Below are 22374 nucleotides of genomic sequence, written 5' to 3' on the forward strand. Positions count from 1 at the left end.
ATAAAAAAAATAATAAAATAATTAGGGTTGGGCAAGTTAACGCGTTATCGCGTTAACTCATTCATTTATTAACGCCATCATTTATTTTACCGCGCATTAACGCATGTTGCTCACATGCTTTTGTTTTGAAAAGTCTTTTGCCAGCTGCTGCGGAACCGGAAGAGAGTTGGCGGAAAAACATGCGGAAAAGCTAAAACAGACATGAGAGCGGTAAAATTACGGAACGGTTACATGGACATTTTAATTTTAAAGTTCTCCCAGACAGCGGATTCAACCCCTGTAAAGCAAATTTCAATAGTGATTTTTTTTTTTGTGCTTCACACTTTCCAACAGGGACATTTGGTGCTGAATATAGACAATAATGCTGCTCCCTGTTAAACGTTTCTGCTGTTTCCTCAGAAATTGCCTGTTTTAATGTCATGATTGTGGATTAGGATTTTGTTGGTAGACTTTTTTTATTTTTCATAAAAAAACAGGATGACATTAAAGCCCTGGCAGTGGCAATAAGCTATATTTTATTTGACATTTTTACACTAAATATGTGTTACTGACAAGTGCTGATGTTTGCTGAGATGTTTGCACAACAAATGTTATGGCACTTTCGTTCTTTATAAATAAAAGTGCTCTTTACACAACTTTTGAATTTATTATTTGATTTTGCATATACAATGTGATTAATCACGATTAATCAGGAAAATCATGCGATTAATTGCGATTAAAAATTTTAATCGTTGCCCAACCCTAAAAATAATGTGTTGAGTGCATATATTTGTATCTCACAAGAGGCAACCAACTTAAAGACCAAGAGATGACACAGCTTTGCAAATTTGTTTCAGGGTCGGGGGGAAAAAAACAGAGCGATCGAGATGTGCAGAGTATTATGATGTCACAGAACCAGATTGCAGTAAAATTATCCACCTTCCTCATCTATGTCTCCATCTAACTTCCAATCGTGCCAGATTTTCTGTACCTTTGAAATGGGTGGCAAAAAAAGTGCAACACCAATTTCAAGAGGCAAAATCTACAGAAGAGGGAGGAAAGTTGAGATGCTAACTCCTCCCCCTTGTAGAAATATCTCCTTTGGAGCTACGAAGCACGTAATTGATAAAACTAATAAAAACATGTATCACTGCTATTATATTTGTTCAGATATCCACAACAAAACAGATAATAACAATGGATTCTTAATTCTGGTACTAATTGCTCGTTTGCGATGCAACTGGAGGTTTTGTTTTGTTGTTTTTGTACTCCATTCTGGATTTCAAGGTTTCATGGAAATGACTCAGACTCAGGGTTTTGGATACGGTTGTGTCACACGCAGAGGTGTATAATCCAGGTGGCATAAAGTAAAAATCCTGTCCAGCAGTTGTTCCAACTAATCACTAAACCAGCTCCTCTGCAGGTAGATGGTAGGTCGTTAGCAGAGGTGTCAAGTAACGAAGTACAAATACTTTGTTACCTTACTTAAGTAGAAATTTTGGTTATCTATACTTCACTGGAGTAATTATTTTTCAGACGACTTTTTACTTTTACTCCTTACATTTTCACGCAATTATCTGTACTTTTTACTCCTTACATTTTAAAAACAGCCTCGTTACTCTATTTCATTACGGCCTTTAATAAAAACTATCCAGTTAAATTGCTCCATCCGGATAGAGTGAATTTGGTTGTGGTTGTTTCAGATGTTCTTGTCCAGTTTTGTTCTTACATCCGTTCCCTCAGATTCCTGCAACTAAACTTGGATGTACATTCCAATAAAGGTTAGGATAAATGATAACATGCCTCTGAAGTTTGACTTTTTGCACCATTACAATACTTATAGGCAACTAGTCATCATATCTCCTGCTCTCTGAAACACATGTTAATGCTCAATAGTACACATATATGCTTCTTTAATATATTTACATTATACTAAGATGCATTCATTTTCAAAGGCTTTTGTCCTTAATGGCTTTTTTTCCTCTTACATTACTTTTACTTTTATACTTTAAGTAGTTTTGAAACCAGTACTTTTATACTTTTACTTGAGTAAAAAACTTGAGTTGATACTTCAACTTCTACAGGAGTATTTTTAAACTCTAGTATCTATACTTCTACCTGAGTAATGAATGTGAATACTGAAGACACCTCTGGTCCTTAGTGAAAACCCCTGTTCTAAATGTACGGGCTGATCCAGAAACATGGCAGCGTTTTTACTTTATGGCCCTGGATTATGCACCTCTGCCACAGGAAACAGAGCACTCAGCTGTTCACCCTGTAAACTAGTACGTACCACAATGAGCAGGATCACCAGAGCTGCAGTTTGGGTTACGCTTCTCAGTTGTCTGACTGATATACATGGAAACAGACTGGGGCATAATCATAGAGACAGCATTTTATTATAGGACCGTATTACAAAATTCGACACTAGTGCGCTCTTACACGTCAGCATTGATTTGCAGGAAGACCACAGCTGCAGTTTTTTAGGAAAGCGTCTTCGCTCTTTCTGTCATTTAAAAAAAAAAACTGTGACGACTTGCTGTATTTCCCCTGACGCCTTTTAACTGGATACTGCAACCAAAAGCAGGAGCATGTGGCATTTGATCAATACTGCTAACCAGTAAAAGCGTGTCCAGGTGATATAATCCACCCAGAATGCATTGTGCAACTGAGTTTTTTTTTACTACGGTATACATTTCATGTGGTTTTAGCAACGTATTTTAGTAGATTATAATTTCTCTCATTAGTTAGGATTCCTTTTAAGCTAGACTTGTATTGGATCCACACAATCTGTAGTGGCTATTTGTCCTCCAGGTGAATTATAACAAAGTAAATAAATAAATCAAAATATTCAACTCAACGTATCAAACTATAATAATCAAACGGCCACTGAGACACCTAGGGAGTGGATTTACGCAGGATACAGAAAGTCCATTGTCCAGGCAAAAATAAAGTTTCCAATGGTTTATTTTCCTGGCAAACAAACGAGCAAAGATCTTTGACGCCTCTCTTGCCCTGGTAAAAAACCATCTGCCCTCCCAGGTGCCTGGCTCACCTGTGTCTGCCAACCCATATATATAATCTCACCTGGTGCGCTCCAGCTACCCAGTACTTTCAAAATAAAACATGGTTAAGTAACAAAATAAACTTAATCAATACTAAATATCATAAACAAATTAAAAGTGTATTCCCAAAACTAAACCACAAAAACTAACTAAATAATAAATGAATTAAATAATACAAAAGTGACAAATAGCTCCTACACTCCGGCCCCTAATTGAGGAAAGTGTAAACTCACAATTACATTAATTTCTAAAAGGAGCTATTTTCTTTATCTCTCCCTAACTCTAACGGGAGGTGATTCTTCCGTCTTCTTCTGGAATACTGTAAACGAAACAACCAGACAGAGGATAGAGAAGTAAGGGAGAAAGAGAGAATAATGTCCATGATCCTAAGCCGTGGCCTCCAGGAGCAGGCAGATCTTCGTTACAGGCCGCTCCAAAACACTGGTCTTAGTTTGAAGGCACACAGAACGGACCAATCCTTTGCCCTTCAGACTTGGTACTCAGAACTCGGCCCATCATCCAGGATCCTCTGGGTCGTCAGCAGGAATCGAAGCTGGCTCAAAATCAGGCACAGGCCACTCACTCGCTGACAAACGGAGGAACTCTGGGCCTTTAATCCATCTTCCATTTGTAAGAAGGTCGTCAACAGTCAATCCACGTGATTCTTCATCCGCAGGATTGATCTTCGTGCTCACATACTTCCACTGACCAACATCCGTCAGAGAGTTGGTTAAGTCTGGTCCCTGCAACAGATGCTGGTTCAGTGAAGTTCCTTTATACATGGCCCCACAGTCAAATACAACTCTCAACTTTCCTTTGGTAGGGTGATGTACTCCGTGATGGGGAATGTAGCACACTTTTCCATCATCTTGTTCCAGCTGTTCCGTGGGTACCAACTCAGCATAACCTTGATCCAACATGCCACTGAGAAATGAAGTGTACTCCTCCTTGTACTTGACATCTTTCTCAATTTTCCTCTTCAGGCCTTGAAGCCGCTGCTTTGCCACACAGCGATTGTTTGGTAACGCAGGATCATCTTCTCGTTCCACTGATGTCTTTTCACTGAAATCATGGTGACTGATGAGCATCTCTTCCAGATGTTCCACAGAGATACGATTCGTCGTGACGACGGAACAGCCCATCTTGACTCCACTGCTTTTTCCACTGCGTAGTGGTCCATTAATTACCCAGCCAACTCTGGTTCTGACTGCGTATGGTCCTTCACTCTGGCTGTTAATCAGCTCCCAGGGTTCCATCACTTTAGGAGCGTCTGTCCCAATGAGCAGATCCACCTCTGCATCCAGATGGTGAAGTTTTATGTTCCTCAGATAAGACCATTTCGCAATATCTTCTTGCTGTGGAATGTTAAGTCTTGATACTGGCATAGTCTCTTGAGTCATAACATTTGGTAACTCAATAAAATCGTCCACGTCCATGCCAGACACTTCCACACCAGACAAAACAGTGGTGCTCACAATTTTCTTCTGTGCCATGGTTCTCAGTAAAAATTTGGCTGGTTTGCCTCTCAGGCCCAGTCTCCTTGCCAGACTGACAGTGCAAAATGTACCTGAACTCCCAGGATCCAAAAAAGCATAAGTTCGCACAACCTCATTGCTCATCTGACATTTCACCTTTACTGCAACAATGGAGAAGACAGCATCATCCTCATCACCGGCCCCTATAGCTCCACATGTCTGAGAAGATCCATGTGAAACACTCGGTGGAGAGCTCACAGCTTGTGCGTCCTTTAAGGATGTACCTTTATCCTTTTCCTGAATGTGAAGGACTGATGGATGCTTCTGGTTACACACAATACAGACCAAACGACTCCTGCAGTCTTTGCTTCTGTGACCAACTCTCAGGCAACCAAAACAAATTCCATTTTCCTGTATGAAACTTATCTTGTCCCGATGCATCTTTAACTTGAACTGTGAGCATTTATCCAGAGAGTGACTGTTAAGTTTGCAAAATAGACAACATTTGCTATAGTTTTGGGCAGAGGAAGACTTGATGTTACTGTCCATGTCGATCTTGTTGTTTTCCTTTACTGCGCAGACACTGGTGGCAAAAGCGCTTCCATTTCTCCTTTGCTTTGTGTGACTGGCATTGGGGGCTTTGCTGCGGCTGACAGGTGACAGATCTTGAATATTACCAAAAAATGGGTCAGAGAGGATTTTGACTTGTTTTTCCACAAATGTCACGAGGTCAGTGAACATTACTCTACATCCATTTTGCTCCTGCAGATCACATGCAACGCTCCTCCACTTCTCCCGTAGCTTGTAAGGAAGCTTCATCACAATGATTATGAGATTGGAGGGCATATCCAACTCCTTCATGTACATTATCTGCTGTGTTAAGTTGGAGCAACCTCGAAGAAACAGGGAAAAAGATTGCAGTGCTGGTACATCCTCTGTTTTAATGGGGGGCCAATTCAGAATTTTTTCCATGTAAGCAGAAGCGATTTTATGTTCATTGCCAAAATGCTCCATCAGCAGGAATTTGGCCCTCTGATAACCCACGCTTGGGGGCAAATGCTGACAGCTCCTGATAAGGTCTCTTGGTGGTCCCCTGGTGTACTGTTCCAAAAACGACAAGCAATCACTGGCATTGTTAGTTTTTCCTTCTACACAGTTTTCAAAAGATCTCATGAAGGAATTAAACTGAAGAGGGTCACCATCAAACACAGGAATATTTCTCACAGGCAAAGCAGATGTTAAATTTTGCTGAACCAACAGTGCAGTGATATCATTTTGCCTTTGCATAATGTCCATAATATCAATGCTGGGGTTATTGTTGTGGGGTAGATTAAAAGTGTTTGGAAACATTTGTGTTGTTTGAGTTTGACTTATTACTGGGCCAGTGTCTTGTGTCGTTGCTGCTGGTCCAGGCCTGACATTCACTTGGGTGTTGGTTGTGAGTGATGGCCTGACGTCAGTTTGCGTTGTTGTTGCATCTACAGGTCTGACAGTGACAGCCCGAGCCTCCCTGTGAGCTTTACTTTGACTGTTATTTGCAGCATCCTTTTGTGGAACAAAATCATCCGCGTGAATATTCAGCGGACGTGTTTCTCGAGCACCAGTCAAGTTCCTGTTGTAATATGAGTTCATTGCGTCCGAGCCTTTAGAGCCACATTTTGAATTGATTTCCAACACATTCAGCTTTGCATTAGCGGCAGCAAGTTCGGTTTCCAAAGTGAACAGTTCTTTCTCCTTTCTGAGTTCTTCCTCTTTGGCTTCCAACGCGTGTTTCCTTTCTAATGCAGCCATACGCTCCATAAGTGCTGCTTTGTCTGCTTCTGCCTGTATTCTTGCAGATGATGTAGATGATGCCTTAGATGACTTAGAATGTGCTCTGGAACGCTTTTCCTCTTGACATGAAACATTTGAAACGCTGTCTTCGGGATTAATCTCATCAGAAGCCACACTCGAGTTACCAGAAGGTTCTGCAGCATCATTTGATTGCACATATGGATAACCAGCATCAGATAACCAACATTTTACTTTCTCAATGAAATTTGAAAACTCAAAACCTTTTGCATGAAAATATGTATTTTGCCGTTCAACTTCATCCTCTGGCAAATTCAGATTCAGAATGGCTTCATGCATATCTTTAGCTTCCTCAAAGCATGTAATGCATTTACTCAGCTGGGCTTGCACCGACTTCACATTATCAATGGATACCATCAAATCACACATTTTATCCATGCTCCTTTTAACCTGCTTGCATTTCAAAGACCTTTTTTCTTGGCATGTCTTTAAATAAAATGTCAGACCCTTTAATGTAAACTTTACACTCCTTTTTGAGAGCACAGACGCAGAGTCATTTTCTTTAGATGCAGCCTCTGACATTTTTCCAAATCAAATCCTTTTCAATCCTTGAATTTCCACACTTTGACTTGCAGTACTCACACAAGGATATCTTTTATGGCACGCGGCTCCGCATCAGAGCTTTATGAATGAAAAGAGGCGTGGCTTACCATGCGATAGTAGTATTGCGCAGCACACGCGGGTCGTCCAAACTTCCAAAGCTCCCAATAAACATCCAGTGCAAAGAAACGACAATCCAAACACTCCAATAGTGAAGCCGTTTTCCAATACAGCCCGTTTGTATTCCTTTGCTCACCGATGCTGTTTGAGTAGTTTCGTGAGATGTCCGTCGGCCATTGACTCTCCAAACGAAAAGCGTTTTCCAGCCCAATAATCCTCTTTCATAGATCATCAATCCAACATCCAAGGTTCCAGAGATTTCATCCGCCAAATCTTCACTTTAGGGTGGGTTTTTTACTTGATGTAGTGGCTATTTGTCCTCCAGGTGAATTATAACAAAGTAAATAAATAAATCAAAATATTCAACTCAACGTATCAAACTATAATAATCAAACGGCCACTGAGACACCTAGGGAGTGGATTTACGCAGGATACAGAAAGTCCATTGTCCAGGCAAAAATAAAGTTTCCAATGGTTTATTTTCCTGGCAAACAAACGAGCAAAGATCTTTGACGCCTCTCTTGCCCTGGTAAAAAACCATCTGCCCTCCCAGGTGCCTGGCTCACCTGTGTCTGCCAACCCATATATATAATCTCACCTGGTGCGCTCCAGCTACCCAGTACTTTCAAAATAAAACATGGTTAAGTAACAAAATAAACTTAATCAATACTAAATATCATAAACAAATTAAAAGTGTATTCCCAAAACTAAACCACAAAAACTAACTAAATAATAAATGAATTAAATAATACAAAAGTGACAAATAGCTCCTACACAATCCTTTAATCAATCCTCCTAATTAAACATAAGGATTCAAGACTTTTGCTATAACTTCAAAATCGGTCCATATTGATAGAAAATAATCCTTAGTTGTGGAGCACAAAGATAAGAAATGCTGCATTGCTGTTTTTCCACAAGCTGCTAAAACTAAATAATAAGACTCCATTGAGGTACGATTTAGAAAAAAGAAAGAAAGAAAGAAGCTCACTGGCAGTTGCATCCACTGCTTTTTGCATTGTGTATTCACTAAAGAAGCACATGAACCTCAAGTTTGGAGTTTCACTAAATTAACATTCGCTATAGGCAAAACGAGCAGTGACATCAGAGTTAGGGCGATATATTGAGATTTTAATATATATCGATATATTTTCAAACGCGATATGGTACGAGACAATATCGTTTATATCGATTTAATTTTTTTTATTTATTTTTTTTTATGATTTTGATGTAGCTTATTTTGTGACAAATAGACTTGAATGTTTTATTTGAGATTTGCACAAATGTTTTGTTATTTGCACAACTGTCAACCTCAGTGGAAAAGTCTGCCTGTTACTGTCTACATTGTATTCATTGCACAGTGTATTTTAATTTAATTGTTATGCAGGAAAGGGATGTTTGTTTTATTTTATTCAAGAAGCATTTTTATTCTATATATGCAGGCAGTTTATTTTTATTTCATTTGTTTTATACATTTTGATATTGTGCAGACCTCTGTTAATAAAGGAACCTGTGTGACATTTGGCACGAGGCTTTGTATTAAAACTGACTGTTTTTTTAAGGGTTTGCCTCAGAAAAAAATGAAGCTAACAGAGATGCTATGCTATAATGCTTTGGGGGAAACCCCAATTATGGCACAGAAAAAATATCGATATATATCGAGTATCGCCATTCAGCTAGAAAATAATATATATAATATATGACTTTTGGTCCATATCGCCCAGCCCTACATCAGAGTAGTGCAGCAGTAACTGCTCTGCTAATGTCACCTGTATGTTAGAAAAAACGCTGCTGAAATATTACATGGCCCAATAAATGTTTAATGAATGGATTGGCACTTGGGATGAAAACTGAATCGGCTTTAGAAAACCAATCCTCCTGCTGACTGACCTGCTCAGCCGAGATCAGAAGGATTTCATGGCGAGCCTTCTCGATGCCCTCCTTGGTTCCAGTGATACGGATGTTGGTGCTGGGGTCGTCAGGTCGGGGAATAGCAATCTTAGTGGCAGTCTTTAGCTCCAGCTCCTGCAGCTTCTCCCCGTTTTTACCGATGACAAAACGATGGTGCTCCTTGGGGATGGTGACCGTGGCCGATGCCTGAGGAGAGAGCCAGGAGGGGTTTTAGGGGAAACTGCATTAGTTTTAGTGGCATTAGCCAGTAATGAGCTGATTGAGGGCTTATTACCGTGACCTGACAAGCATTATTTAAAACCTACACACAGTTCAGGCACCACAGTAAAAGGTTATATAAAAAAAAATGCACAAATATGCAAGTTCTCACTTGGCATAAAAAAAAGAGAAAAAAAAATGAAAAGCATTCAACTGTGCAAAGAGGACATAATGTTTTTCTGCACAGTTGTATCAATAACTGCAGCTCAGCTAAGCAGGTCCGCCTCAGTGCACAAACCGAAGTGGAAATCAGCATGTTTGTTGCTGAAGCCTTGAAAGGACACTCCTGGGAGCTGACAGACATTTTTAACTCAACTTTTTGTCCTTAGCTGACCTGCCAGCACACTGGATTTTTCAAACCGCAGCGAGTACTCCTGAGTACTCCTGGGTTGAGTTACCTTCAAATATTAACCTCTGCGATATTACATTTTGACGAGTGAGATTTACATTTCTGTTATTTATATTTCCCACAGGTTTTAGTGCATCACAAATCTGGATGATATTCGTTCAGAGTTCAACTGCAGGGGATATTTTTGGGAGATTCTTGAGTTAGTATTCTTAGATTATCAAACCTGTAGCAAGACATGAATTTTATCAACATTATTAAGACACACAACCTCCATCCATCCTTCCATTAGCTATACTCCCTTATTCCCAGTACTTGAGTTGTAAAAGAAAATCAGGGGGGATGGTGGATTTAATCATATGGGGAAAGATAATTTGTGCTGATTACAAATAATATAATATATTACAAATAATAGCAGTGACCAAAACACCTGCAGAAATACTGCAGGAATGACATAGCAGCAGTTAAATGCAGCCTTCTGTAAGCTTTAAATATCCACTGGGCTTACATCAAATACATCAAAACACAACTATAAAAAACACTTTTCTAAACTTCTAGTTAAAATGCTTCATTTTAGTAAAAAGAAATCTCATTACACTTAAAACGAGTGTTCCATCACTGGAAAAAACACCAATTTTCACCTGTTTCAAGTAGATTTTCACTTGAAATAAGTAGAAAAATCTGCCAGTGGAACAAGATTTTTTTTGATTGTAACAAGAAGATAAATCTTGTCCCAATGGCAGATTTTTCTACTTATTTCAAGTGAAAATTTACTTGAAACAGGTGAAAATTGTCAAATAAGTTATTTTTTCTGGTGTTATTTTTCTGGTGATGACTCTAAATGTTGAAATAGCAGTAAAACCACATTCATTGATGAAATGACATATGGGATGGCAGTTTTACAGGAGGGATGATTTTGACTGTTTTTATTTCAGGGGGAGATGCCATCCCCCCTCATCCCCCCTCAACTCCAGTACTGCTTATTCCTAATTACGGTCCCGGAGTCTGCTGGAGCATATCCCAGCTCGCTCTGGGGGAAAGGCCGGGGTAAACCTTGGAAGAGTCACCTGTTTGTCGCATGGCCACACATATGGACTAAAAGAAAATGCACACTCGCATGCATTCCCATGTGCAATTTAAAATCACCTACGTGCATGTTTTTGAACCGTTAGTGGAAGCCGGAGAACATGCAAACTGCCCACAGAAACCAGGAACCGTGTTGCTGCGAGACTACAGTCCCCAACCACCAACCACCAAGCTTCATGCGAACTAGTTAAGTCACAAGCAAAGCAAAGCAAAGTCAAAAGCTTACACTAAAAAAAAACAGTTTCTACTTAACAAACTGTGATTCAGTATTGTTCTAGTTTTTTGGAGGCTGAGAAAATATAATGTTTCCAGAAAAAAACCTTCCTTTCCTTAGGAGTCTTCCTCATAAACATTAAACTAAGATATACATCTTTGGCCAGTGTTAATTGTTTTGTTAACACCGAAAAGGAAAAGTTCCCTGAAAAATAAGGGAAATAAAAAAGGCAGTAAAAATTAAAAAGAAAGCTTTCAAGTTCTAAAAAGAAGAAAATAATGGCAATATACTGGCAATTTCCGAACTGGGTAAAGTGAAACAAATCTTTTCCAGGTTCGAGTCCCGGCCTGTCGCTCTATACTGCAATGCCCCCCCTACCTGTTTCCTGTCTACCTACTTCCTAAATAAAAGGCCCCTAGTGCCACAAAAAACCTTTTAAGAAAAAAAAAAAAAAAAAAGCATGTAAACATATCGTTACTGCGCTATCATAAGACATTTATTTTGAAACTGAGCAGAATATTTAAAAAAACACTTCTTTTTTTTTTAAATACATATTTTTTATGTTTCAGGACATTTCAGGGCTGCAGATCTTTGATTGCAGTCTCCTGCGTCTAGTCTGCTCCAAGTCGAAGGACACTAAAGACTATATAAGGAACTCCATACAGTCTCCTAACTAGACATCGAGTGCTATGTTTGGAAATACTAACTGAAAATAATGTATTAGTTTGCCCACCTGCACACTGGAAATGTAGATTGCCAGAAAAGAAAGAAGAAATCATACCTGTGTCTGCAGGCGAGCTACAATTTCCTTGCGAGCCTTCATGACGGAGTCCAGCTTGCCGGTGACCATGATGGACAGACCCTGGTCCTTAGCGAGGGACAGCTCAATGTGTGCACCGGTTCTCTGCATGATGTCCAGGCACACTTTGGCCTCCTCTCCCTCTCCAAACTGACTGTTGTCCTTGTAGCGCCGCTCCTCCAGGGGCACGTGGAACACCTGGATGGAGGTTGTTAACATTTGACACAATAAAAGAAAGAAAAAGAAAAAAAGAGTGAGTGAGAGAATGAAAATAAAAAAGGTATGTTTTAGTGTAACAACCAGTACTGGAGTTGAGGGGGGATGAGGGGGGATGGCATCCCTCCTGAAATAAAAACGGTCCAAATCATCCCCCCTGTAAAACTGCCACCCCCCCTTTCCATCCCTTATGTCGTTTCATCAATGAATGTGGTTTTACTGCTATTTCAACATTTAGAGTCATCACCAGAAAAATAACACCAGAAAAATAACTTATTTGACCATTTTCACCTGTTTCAAGTAAATTTTCACTTGAAATAAGTAGAAAAATCTGCCAGTGGGACAAGATTTATCTTCTCATTACAAGCAAAGAAAAATCTTGTTCCACTGGCAGATTTTTCTACTTATTTTAACTGAAAATCTACTTGAAACAGGTGAAAATTGTTGTTTTTTCCAATGATGAGTCTTGTTTTAAGTGTAATGAGATTTTTTTTACTAAAATGAGACATTTTAACTAGAAATAAGACAAATATTCTTGTTAAGATTTTGAGTTTTTGCAGTGATCCATGCTACTTATCCTGTGAAGGACAGAGTCATATTGATAAGTTCAGAAAAGTGTTTTTTATTGTTGTTTTGATGTATTTGATGTAAGTCCAGTGGATATCTAAAGCTTACAGAAGGCTGCATTTAACTGCTGCTATGTCATTCCTGCAGTATTTCTGCAGGTGTTTTGGTCACTGCTATTATTTGTAATATATTATATTATTTCTAATCAGCACAAATTATCTGTCCCCATATGATAAAATCCACCATCCCCCCTGATTTTTTTTTTTACAACTCGAGTACTGGTAATATCAATCAAAAGGTGAAAATCTCTGCATCTTTGCTACAGCGGCTTGTGGACCTGGGTGATAACAGAGGCTTTGATGGGCCTGATCTTGCTGCCCCACGCAGACGCCGGCTCCCCGGTCTTCTCCCCGGGTGCCCCCTTCTCCGGCAGCGGAGGGAAGGCCTCCAGATAGGTGGGGATGTAGGCCTCATCTTCTGGGACGCAGCCTGCTCCAGCGAGGCCAAGATGAGAATGAAGAGAAAGACAAAAGAAGGTAAAGGTGAGCGGGCAAAAAACAACTCTAAGAGGAAAGGATTATATAGAATACGAAGAGAGAATTCTATTGTAGAATTATATGTTATAAAAAGAAAACTCCCGCACACCTTCTTCTCACCGTACTCGTGTTTATTGGGCCGACGTTTCGGTCATAGACCTTTTTCAAGGCATTTTTTTGATGCCTTGAAAAAGGTCTATGACCGAAACGTTGGCCCAATAAACACAACTACGGTGAGAATAAGGTGTGCAGGAGTTTTCTTTTTAAAACTGGCTGCAGCTTTCCTCCTCCGACGCACCTTTCTACATATCTGGTGTAGGCCTGTGTTGAAAAAAAATCGATTTTCCGATTCTAAATCGATTTTCATATTAATTCCTAAAAATCGATTCTTATGTCAAAAGATTTTTTCTTTTTTCCCCCATTATTTTCGCCAGGTGAACTTTAATCCCAGTAGTCGGACACACAGTTTGTCATGACACTTCTGAAAAATGCCAGATGCTTCATGGCAATATGTGTGCGTGGTGACAGAATAAATTAAATAAGCTAAAATGATTTGTTTACTGCATGAACTGTTGCAATTTCTTTCTTTTTTGCACTTTAAAGGGATATTGAAAGGCCTGTTTGAGTTATTTATTTCTTAGTTATTTCACAATAATTATTGTGAAATTATTATTTCACTAGTTATTTTACAGTCATATAATTCAGGCAACAGCTCAAAAAACATTTTAAATAACACTAAGCCAAATCAATATCGGATCGAATCATGATCGATTCTGAATATTAAGAATCGGAATCGAATCGATTCTTGACATTTGAATCGATACCCAGCCCTAATCTGGTGTGCTAAAAGTTTTCTACTTCAGAATTATATGTTATAAAAATATATATAAAATTGGAATAAATGAAATTACCTGTTAAGTTCTGATCCTTGAGACCGCTGCGGTGCTCGGCAAAGCTCTCTGGAGTCAACACTGCCACTGAGCTCATGGTTAAAGTCTTATTCCACTATTCGACTAAAACAAAGAAATTAGTCAGAAAAGAAAGGTTCATTTACAACCAGTCCGATGAGCTAATTAGTGTCTGCACATGCTTTCAGATCAATAAACTTGACACTATAACTGCAAGACAACACAAAGGCCACTGACAAAGAAAGTTTATTTTCTCTTCTCCCGTCCCTTGAAAGCGCCGTGCGCCTCTGTAGGATTGCTTTCTGCAAGCCCCTGAAGAAAAACGCTGCCTCTGTGGCATTGCAACACTGCACCAGTGCTGTGAGCTACACCTGAGGTGCTCCAATTAACACCCTACAAGCCTCAGAAAAACACACCATGCCACAAAGCCTCGGGGACGGTTTTGATCACAAGTCAAACACCGGGAGCGCGTCCGAGGCTAAAAACAACCTGCTGACATTCTTGTGATTCGCCATCGCTGCTCGTATAAAAACAATAGATCAACCCACTTTTCCCTGAGGAGCTCAATGCATGAAATGAAACCTGCATATCCTCGAGCGCTCCTTTAACAGCATGTTTAAAAAATAAAATAAAAAAAAATGTTCAACAAACAGTCATGTATGATGGCTAATTGTAGGATGAATAACTAAATTTAAAAAAAAAATGTTTTTTAATTGCTGAGTTGTCTTAAATTATACTGCACAATATTTTGGCTTGAATATCTTTGACATACAGGTTGTTTTTCCTCAATCACCATCATGCATGTAAATCTATCCCTTTACTGTGTGACAGTTAAGCACAGCAGTGACTTTGTATTATTATCTACAGTCTGGGAAGCGGTCCAGCAGTAAATATTCCTCTGGAAAAGCAATCATTTCAGAACTGGAATACACATTTCCACTGGTATTTATTTATTTAATTAAAGGTTTAGATAACAGGGACAATGCACATTAATAACACATTTAAACAAATGTAAAATGTGCCAGAATTAGCCAAAAAGGCTATTTTGCATCTGCTGTCCCTGGACTGGTGTAAAATAGTCAACCTAAAAGAAAAATTATTAAGATACAATCAATAAAACATTTCCAAATAAAAAGACTTTATAAGAATATAGATTAAAAGGTAAGAAACTAAGGTAAAATACACACACACACAGGTTAACATAAGCTCAACAACAGACAATTGCTACAAACAAAAACAGAAACAACATGAAGCAGCGACAGTAACATCAACATTAATAACACGAGACACAGTAACACACTAACAGGCCAAAAACAAACAAGACAAAAGCACTAAACACAGAATAAAAAGCCATGCACAAAAAGCAACAGTGTAACTAGACAAACTAATATGCAACATGACAGGTGACATCAGTTAAACACCGACAGGCAGGGCAGCGAGCCAGGAAAATTAAGCACTAAAATTTAATGTTGACAGCCTTGGCCACTAATTAACCACTTTTTTAGATAAAATTTAAAAGAAGCATAATTTGATTGGTTTCTAATCTCAGTTGGTATGAAGTTCCACTCACGAGCAGCCCTGATTGAAAATGCAGACTGAGATGGTAGATGATGTGACCTAACCCTTACCAAAAACCTATGCTTTCACCACAACAACAAGATGGCACATCAAAAGGGGACATGACGAAAGCTCAAGTCTCAAATAGAACCAGCAACGATACGTTTAAGTTGTGTAAGAACCAAGAAAGCAGAAGTAGCCTTGTGTGCATGTACTATAAAATGCAAAGTGAGCTCAGGCTTACCTGCAAAAGGTCAATTACCAGAGAGTCCGTCCAGTTAGCGGCTACCGTGGGCGCTTCAGTGTGAGTGTGCGTTTCAGCTCCTGCGTGCACGGGAGGAAAACAAAGAGACTGAAAGTGAACACTGTGAATCAAAGAGCTCTTCAGCACGGAGGCTGAGTTAACCCCGTAAACATCCACACCGCTGCACACCTTTTACCGTGTGAGTACGATTCACTCCCCTCCTCTCCCAGCCTCCTCCCTGCAAAGCTCTCTCACAATCATCCCACTTCTGATTTATATACAAATCCAGCAGCCGCAGAAATTTGAGGGGAATGTAACCAAATAATGCACTGCAGCGCAAAAAAAAGTGAGAGAGAAACAAACAAAAAACTCATAAGTTTCTTCTTCTTTTTCCTCCATCGCTTGTACAATACGCTCAAATGCAATACAATCAAGTACATCTACAGATGACAATTGCGCCACTTCTGGAACCGCTTTTGTTTGAGAACATTGTATTGACATAAAATTGTTACACACGCCATATTTGTGTGACTCAGTATAGCAGCTATAATAATAATAATGCATTTTATTTGTATAGCGCTTTTCTAGGCACTTAAAGACATTTTCTTGCAACATTTTTCAAAGAAAAATGTGTCTACTCAGAAAGGTATTTACCAGATTCAAAAGGGCCAGAGTAAACAGACAATACTGCATTTTTGTTCTGCCAGAAAAAAATACTAAGAATATTTTTTTTGTTTAACATCAAAGAAAAGGAAAAGGAAAAGGAAAAGAAATTAAAAAAAAAAGGTAAATGTATAGTCTTGAAAAGCTCTGAGTCAACAAGGATAATCTAACAGAGGAATAGCCAAAATAAATAAATAAAAGTGATACATTAGGTGCAGTTCAGAAGGTGCAAACTCAGCATCACCGAGCCGTGGCAGGCTGTCCGTTCTGCAGCGGGCCGGGATAACTTCCTCTGCAGAGGATAAGTTTCACCATGTGTCTCGTTTGCATGACAGATGCCGTCCTTCAGCTGACAGCTCAACTTAATGACTCAAATCTAACTCCGGTGTCTCTGTCACCTGAACAGAGAACGGCTACAAACACAAACTTCGAGTAGCAGAATGTCAGAAGCAGAAAACATAGACTGGAGCTGTGGTGTTTATTTTAGTTACCAAAGAGATAAAACAATCTGAATTCCCCCGTTCTTAGTCTACACTGTCCATTGTTATTAAACATTGTGATGTAAAGATGGGTGACTTACAATGACAGGTAAAACTTCTCATAGGTAAATTCTGCTGACCTAAGATGCTCCGACTCATCATAACAATCTGCCACCTTGTCAAAATCCGTCAAATTCTTTTTCTCGACCGTTTTTGTCAGCTCGTGACGTAACATTTTTTAGAAATTATTGTTTATTTCCTGCTTAAGATTTGCAATCTAACAAGATAATCAAGTATCACTGCCGTGACTAGTCGGTGTGTACTTCACTACAGACGACAAACAAACGTAACTACGTCTGAATCAAATATAACTCGACTAACGATACTTTAATCCAACAGTTAATTCTGGATGTTGTGCAAGCATAATTAGTGTTGATATATTTTGAGAACAATTGGCTTCACTTCCTCCCTCAACAGCAACACATTTTAAGAGTCATGCATTCTCTTATAGTGGATCATCTTTACATTACAGGATTATCACTGTGGGGGGCGGGGGGCACTTAACCAGCACCCCTTACTTTTAGCCATTGTATAATTTGACTTAAATTTTAAATCTTTAAGAAGATGGACCATGCCATAACCGAAATTTCAATTCTATACAACCACAGAGTCTGAAACATCACTGTATCATTTTACCATAAACAAAGTTTCTTGCAAAACTATAATGTTTTATAATTAATATAAAACATATGTAATATAATGAATGCAAAAGCCAACTTTGACTAATATATTTATAGGTACAGTGGACTAAGATAAAAGTTTAGACCCGCTTTCATTTCGAGTTATTTTCAAAAATTTTGACTTTACATCACATCTTTTTACTTCAGTGAATGACACTTTATTTAAATAACGTTTTTTCCTCATATCTTAACATGAATATATTACAATGCATCATTCCTTTTTCCATTTGCAGGAATATTAGCGCATATTAGTGAAAATATATGATGAGCCTTCTGGCCATTATGAATGAGAAGTAGTGAAACATCACTGTATCATTTTAACATAAGTTTCTTGCAAAACTATAATGTTTTATAATTTTGATTGCAAATGTTTAGGTAATGTTTAGGTAAATACAACTAAGATAAAAGTTTGACTTATGTTTGAAATTAATTAAATTAAAATGTAATTAAATAGAACTTAAAATTATAATTACTCTGCTTTATTCCTACGGATTAATTTCTTCCATGGCCTTGAAATAGTAAACATCAGATAATTTAGGGTCATTATCTCCTGATACAATCTTGGTTAACTAATCACTGGAGTAAGAGCAGCCAGGAAAGGGAACCTGGGGTCGAGTAATTACATGCACACTTGGCAGGTATTACCATTAGACCGTCCAGGTCTAATTCCCAGCAGATGAATGAGAAACCCCGTGTTTTATGCGAGGATTGATCCTAAAGGCTGCTGTGTGTGATACAGACTGGTCCAGACGGCTGCTGCTAAACACACACGCACTTTCATCCCGTCGTCCAGTCCGTCGGTCTCTAAGCTAACACCGACCTCAGCAAGAGATGATTAGGCGCAAGGACTTCCCGATAATCGGCTAAAAAACAAGCCTACCAGCCTGATAACCAGCTCTAGCCCGTTAGCTCCCGGGGTGCTAACCCCTCCGCTGCTCTTTATCTCTCTCCTCCTCCTATCTCACTGGCTTTTAGCGCCTCTGCAGCCCCGTTCTTGCAGCATCCGCTGTGTTTAAGTCTGAATAACAAAAAGAGAGGATGGAATCGATGGATAAATCCTACCTTTCAGAGAGAAATGTAGCAGAGGTGTGTTTGACAGGTGATGGTGTAAACACACACGTGATTGGTCGAGCAGCGTTTCCTCCGCCCGCGGAGCGATACCGCCCCGCACCGCGGCCTCAAAGTAGAAAGCAAATGCCGCAGTATCTTTGCGCGGAAGGCGAGTGAAATAGATCCTCGCGCTATCGTTCTCACTATTCTCACTTAGAAGTAATATGTAGCCGGAAATAATTGGAGTTTGTGCCCTGACACGTTTTCTATTATCTGAAAGTTTGACCATGTATCGAGAGATAACAAAACTGTCGCTGCTCCTCACAGTCATCAAACTGACCGGATCTACTTCTCATTCATAATGGCCAGAAGGCTCATCATATATTTTCACTAATATGCGCTAATATTCCTGCAAATGGAAAAAGGAATTATGCATTGTAATATATTTATGATAAAGCAGAAATAAAGCAGAGTAATTATAATTTTAAGTTCTGTTTAATTACATTTTGATTTAATTAATTTCAAACATAAGTCAAACTTTTATCTTAGTTGTCATTACCCAAACATATATTAGTCAAAGTTGACTTTTGCAGTCAAAATTATAAAACATTATAGTTTTACAAGAAACTTATGGTAAAATGATACAGTGATGTTTCACTACTTCTCATTCATAATGGCCAGAAGGCTCATCATATATTTTCACTAATATGCGCTAATATTCCTGCAAATGGAAAAAGGAAGTATGCATTGTAATATATTTATGATAAGATATGAGGAAAAAACGTTATTTAAATAAAGTGTCGTTCACTGAAGTAAAAAGATGTGATGTAAAGTCCAAATTTTTGAAAATAACTCGAAATGACAGCTGGTCTAAACTTTTATCTTAGTCCACTGTACCTATACATATATTAGTCAAAGTTGGCTTTTGCAGTCATTATATTACATATGTTTTATATTAATTATAAAACATTATAGTTTTGCAAGAAACTTGGTTTATGGTAAAATGATACAGTGATGTTTCAGACTCAGTAGTTAATTGAAATTTCGGTTATGACATGGTCCATCTTCTGCTATGAAGATTTAAAATTTAAGTCAAATTATACAATGGATAAAAAGTTTTAGGCTAAAAGTAAGCAAATGTGGGAAATGTTGATAAATTGTTGATTTCCCAAACTATTTATATATTGTGTATATTTATATAAAGTTTAAGTCTGCTTTTACATCCTTAATTAATTATTTTTTTATATCTCTCAAAACATCTCTCATTTATATCCTTAATGTAGCCCGAAAATAATTAATTTTTGTATTAAATGCTCACTACGTGCCAATAAAACATTATGGGTAGGGGAGACAAAGTAAGACTGTGAACAGACGACACACAACGGGACACCTCCTGTTGTGCCACATGCTATGAGGGACACAAAACAACAACTCAAATAACTAGAGGATTATCTTCGCTTTTATGGTCTAAGTGGATTTGATGACCAAAGTTTACAATAAAAACATAGAAATGGACGGAAATATAATAACCGGGCTTTCAAAATAATAGCCTGAAGAATCTGCAGACCAATTAAACATTTTTGCATGTTCCTGCATGTTTTACCCTAAAAATTTCAGTCATTTTGATTATAATAAGACACAGTACAAAATTAAGTTTTGTTGTTTTTGTTTCTATGTTGTCATCGTTTGTTGTTTTAGTTTTTTAATTTTGTGAGTATGGATATTTTTGCTCTGACAGTAGGCCTATGTGTCAAATAACTTGAGAGAACATGAGAACACATTTAGATGTTTGTTTATTACTTCTTCATATTTAAAAGTAGCAATTTTAGAACGGCTGAAAATATGAAAAATGACTGTCAAATTTGAATCAATTTTCAATAATCCAAATGCTCACTGCAGTGCAGAGGTGTCTTCAGTATTCACATTCATTACTCAGGTAGAAGTATAGATACTAGAGTTTAAAAATACTCCTGTAGAAGTTGAAGTATCAACTCAAGTTTTTTACTCAAGTAAAAGTATAAAAGTACTGGTTTCAAAACTACTTAAAGTATAAAAGTAAAAGTAATGTAAGGGGGAAAAAGCCATTAAGGACAAAAGCCATTGAAAATGAATGTATCTTAGTATAATGCAAATATATTAAAGAACCATATATGTGTACTATTGAGCATTAACATGTGTTTCAGAGAGCAGCAGATATGATGACTAGTTGCCTATAAGTATTGTAATGGTGCAAAAAGTCAAACTTCAGAGGCATGTTATCATTTATCCTAACCTTTATTGGAATGTACATCCAAGTTTAGTTGCAGGAATCTGAGGGAACGGATGTAAGAACAAAACTGGACAAGAACATCTGAAACAACCACAACCAAATTCACTCTATCCGGATGGAGCAATTTAACTGGATAGTTTTTTATTAAAGGCCAAAATGAAATAGAGTAATGAGGCTGTTTTTAAAATGTAAGGAGTAAAAAGGACAGATAATTGTGTGAAAATGTAAGGAGTAAAAGTAAAAAGTCGTCTGAAAAATAATTACTCCAGTGAAGTATAGATAACCAAAATATCTACTTAAGTAAGGTAACAAAGTATTTGTACTTCGTTACTTGACACCTCTGCAAACAGACTGGGTGTGAGGGGTCTGCAGAGATGTTACCTGCCCGTTTCCTGGTCCTGGTCCTGGTCCTGGTCCTGGTCCTGGTCCTGGTCCTGGTCCTGGTCCTGGTCCTGGTCCTGGTCCTGGGTGTGAGGGGTCTGCAGAGATGCTACCTGCCCCGTTTCCTGGTCCTGGACCGGTACAGGTCCTGGATAGATGGGAGGTCGGTCCCAATTATTAATTCATTCTCACATTCCACACTAAAAATAATAAGTTAATTTAATTGTATTAATGTCATGGCTAAGGAATTTGATAACACCTTTCATAGCTGGATACTTTCTCCCTTTTTTTCCATAACATTTTTTTTCAACAATATCTTTATTTGGTTTTCAAAATCTTTCCAATGACACAAAAATAAGAGTGCTCTTACATAAAAGAAAACATCAAGGGCCGCTGAATTATTGTCCAGCAATCGAATCATATTTCCTTACAACTCAGATATTTATGAGATATCATAAAGCAACACTCAATTTAGGTTTAAATGAGAAAATGAAAAAGAAAAAGAAAGAAAAAAATAAATGAATAACACCCCAAACAAAACAAAAAAGTAACACAAATCAAAACAACAAACGTTTCTCTGTTTTCCAAGGGTAAGCCCAAAGTATTTCACAGTTGTGCTTAATTCAGAAATATAAACTCAAATATACAATTCACACAATAAAGAAATCAAGTATCAAAAGAAAGGAAATGATTTTAAACCCTGCAGAGGATCACTAGTATCTACGCCTCATCCACCCCACTCCCCACACCGCTTAAATCCACACACAAATGTTTTGAAACAATGATAGTTTGCCCTTTATAATATAAGTGATCTTTTCCATAGGTAAAGTTGTAGACAATTCCTCAATCCAGTTATTGAATTTTGGTTTATTGGTACTCTTCCATGAGAGTGCTATGCAGTACTCGAGTTGTAAAAAGAATCAGGGGGGATGGTGGATTTTATCATATGGGGACAGATAATTTGTGCTGATTACAAATAATATAATATATCACAAATAATAGCACTGACCAAAACAGCTGCAGAAATACTGCAGGAATGACATAGCAGCAGTTAAATGCAGCCTTCTGTAAGCTTTAAATATCCACTGGGCTTACATCAAATACATCAAAACACAACAATAAA

General features: G+C 38.2%; 1 protein-coding gene across 2 annotated transcripts in view; it reads right to left on the reverse strand.

The window, feature by feature from the left end:
* The window catches only part of hdlbpb (high density lipoprotein binding protein b), a 43135-nt gene extending 24438 nt beyond the window's left edge, over positions 1–18697 (reverse strand). Inside the window, exons 1-6 of one of the 2 annotated variants that reach the window (XM_061709532.1) lie at positions 18614–18697; positions 15670–15749; positions 13872–13973; positions 12762–12913; positions 11624–11839; positions 8918–9124 (exon numbers count right to left, since the gene is read on the reverse strand). In XM_061709532.1, the coding sequence (XP_061565516.1) occupies positions 8918–9124; positions 11624–11839; positions 12762–12913; positions 13872–13947 (651 nt within the window). In that variant the 5' untranslated portion in view covers positions 13948–13973; positions 15670–15749; positions 18614–18697. Of the gene's footprint in view, positions 1–8917; positions 9125–11623; positions 11840–12761; positions 12914–13871; positions 13974–15669; positions 15750–15858; positions 15919–18613 lie in introns of those variants that run through there. The other variant, XM_061709533.1, reaches the window with a different exon arrangement.
* Between the last annotated feature and the right edge of the window lie 3677 nt (positions 18698–22374).

Source organism: Cololabis saira, chromosome 20, assembly GCF_033807715.1.
Source record: "Cololabis saira isolate AMF1-May2022 chromosome 20, fColSai1.1, whole genome shotgun sequence".
NCBI classification, from domain to species: domain Eukaryota; kingdom Metazoa; phylum Chordata; class Actinopteri; order Beloniformes; family Belonidae; genus Cololabis; species Cololabis saira.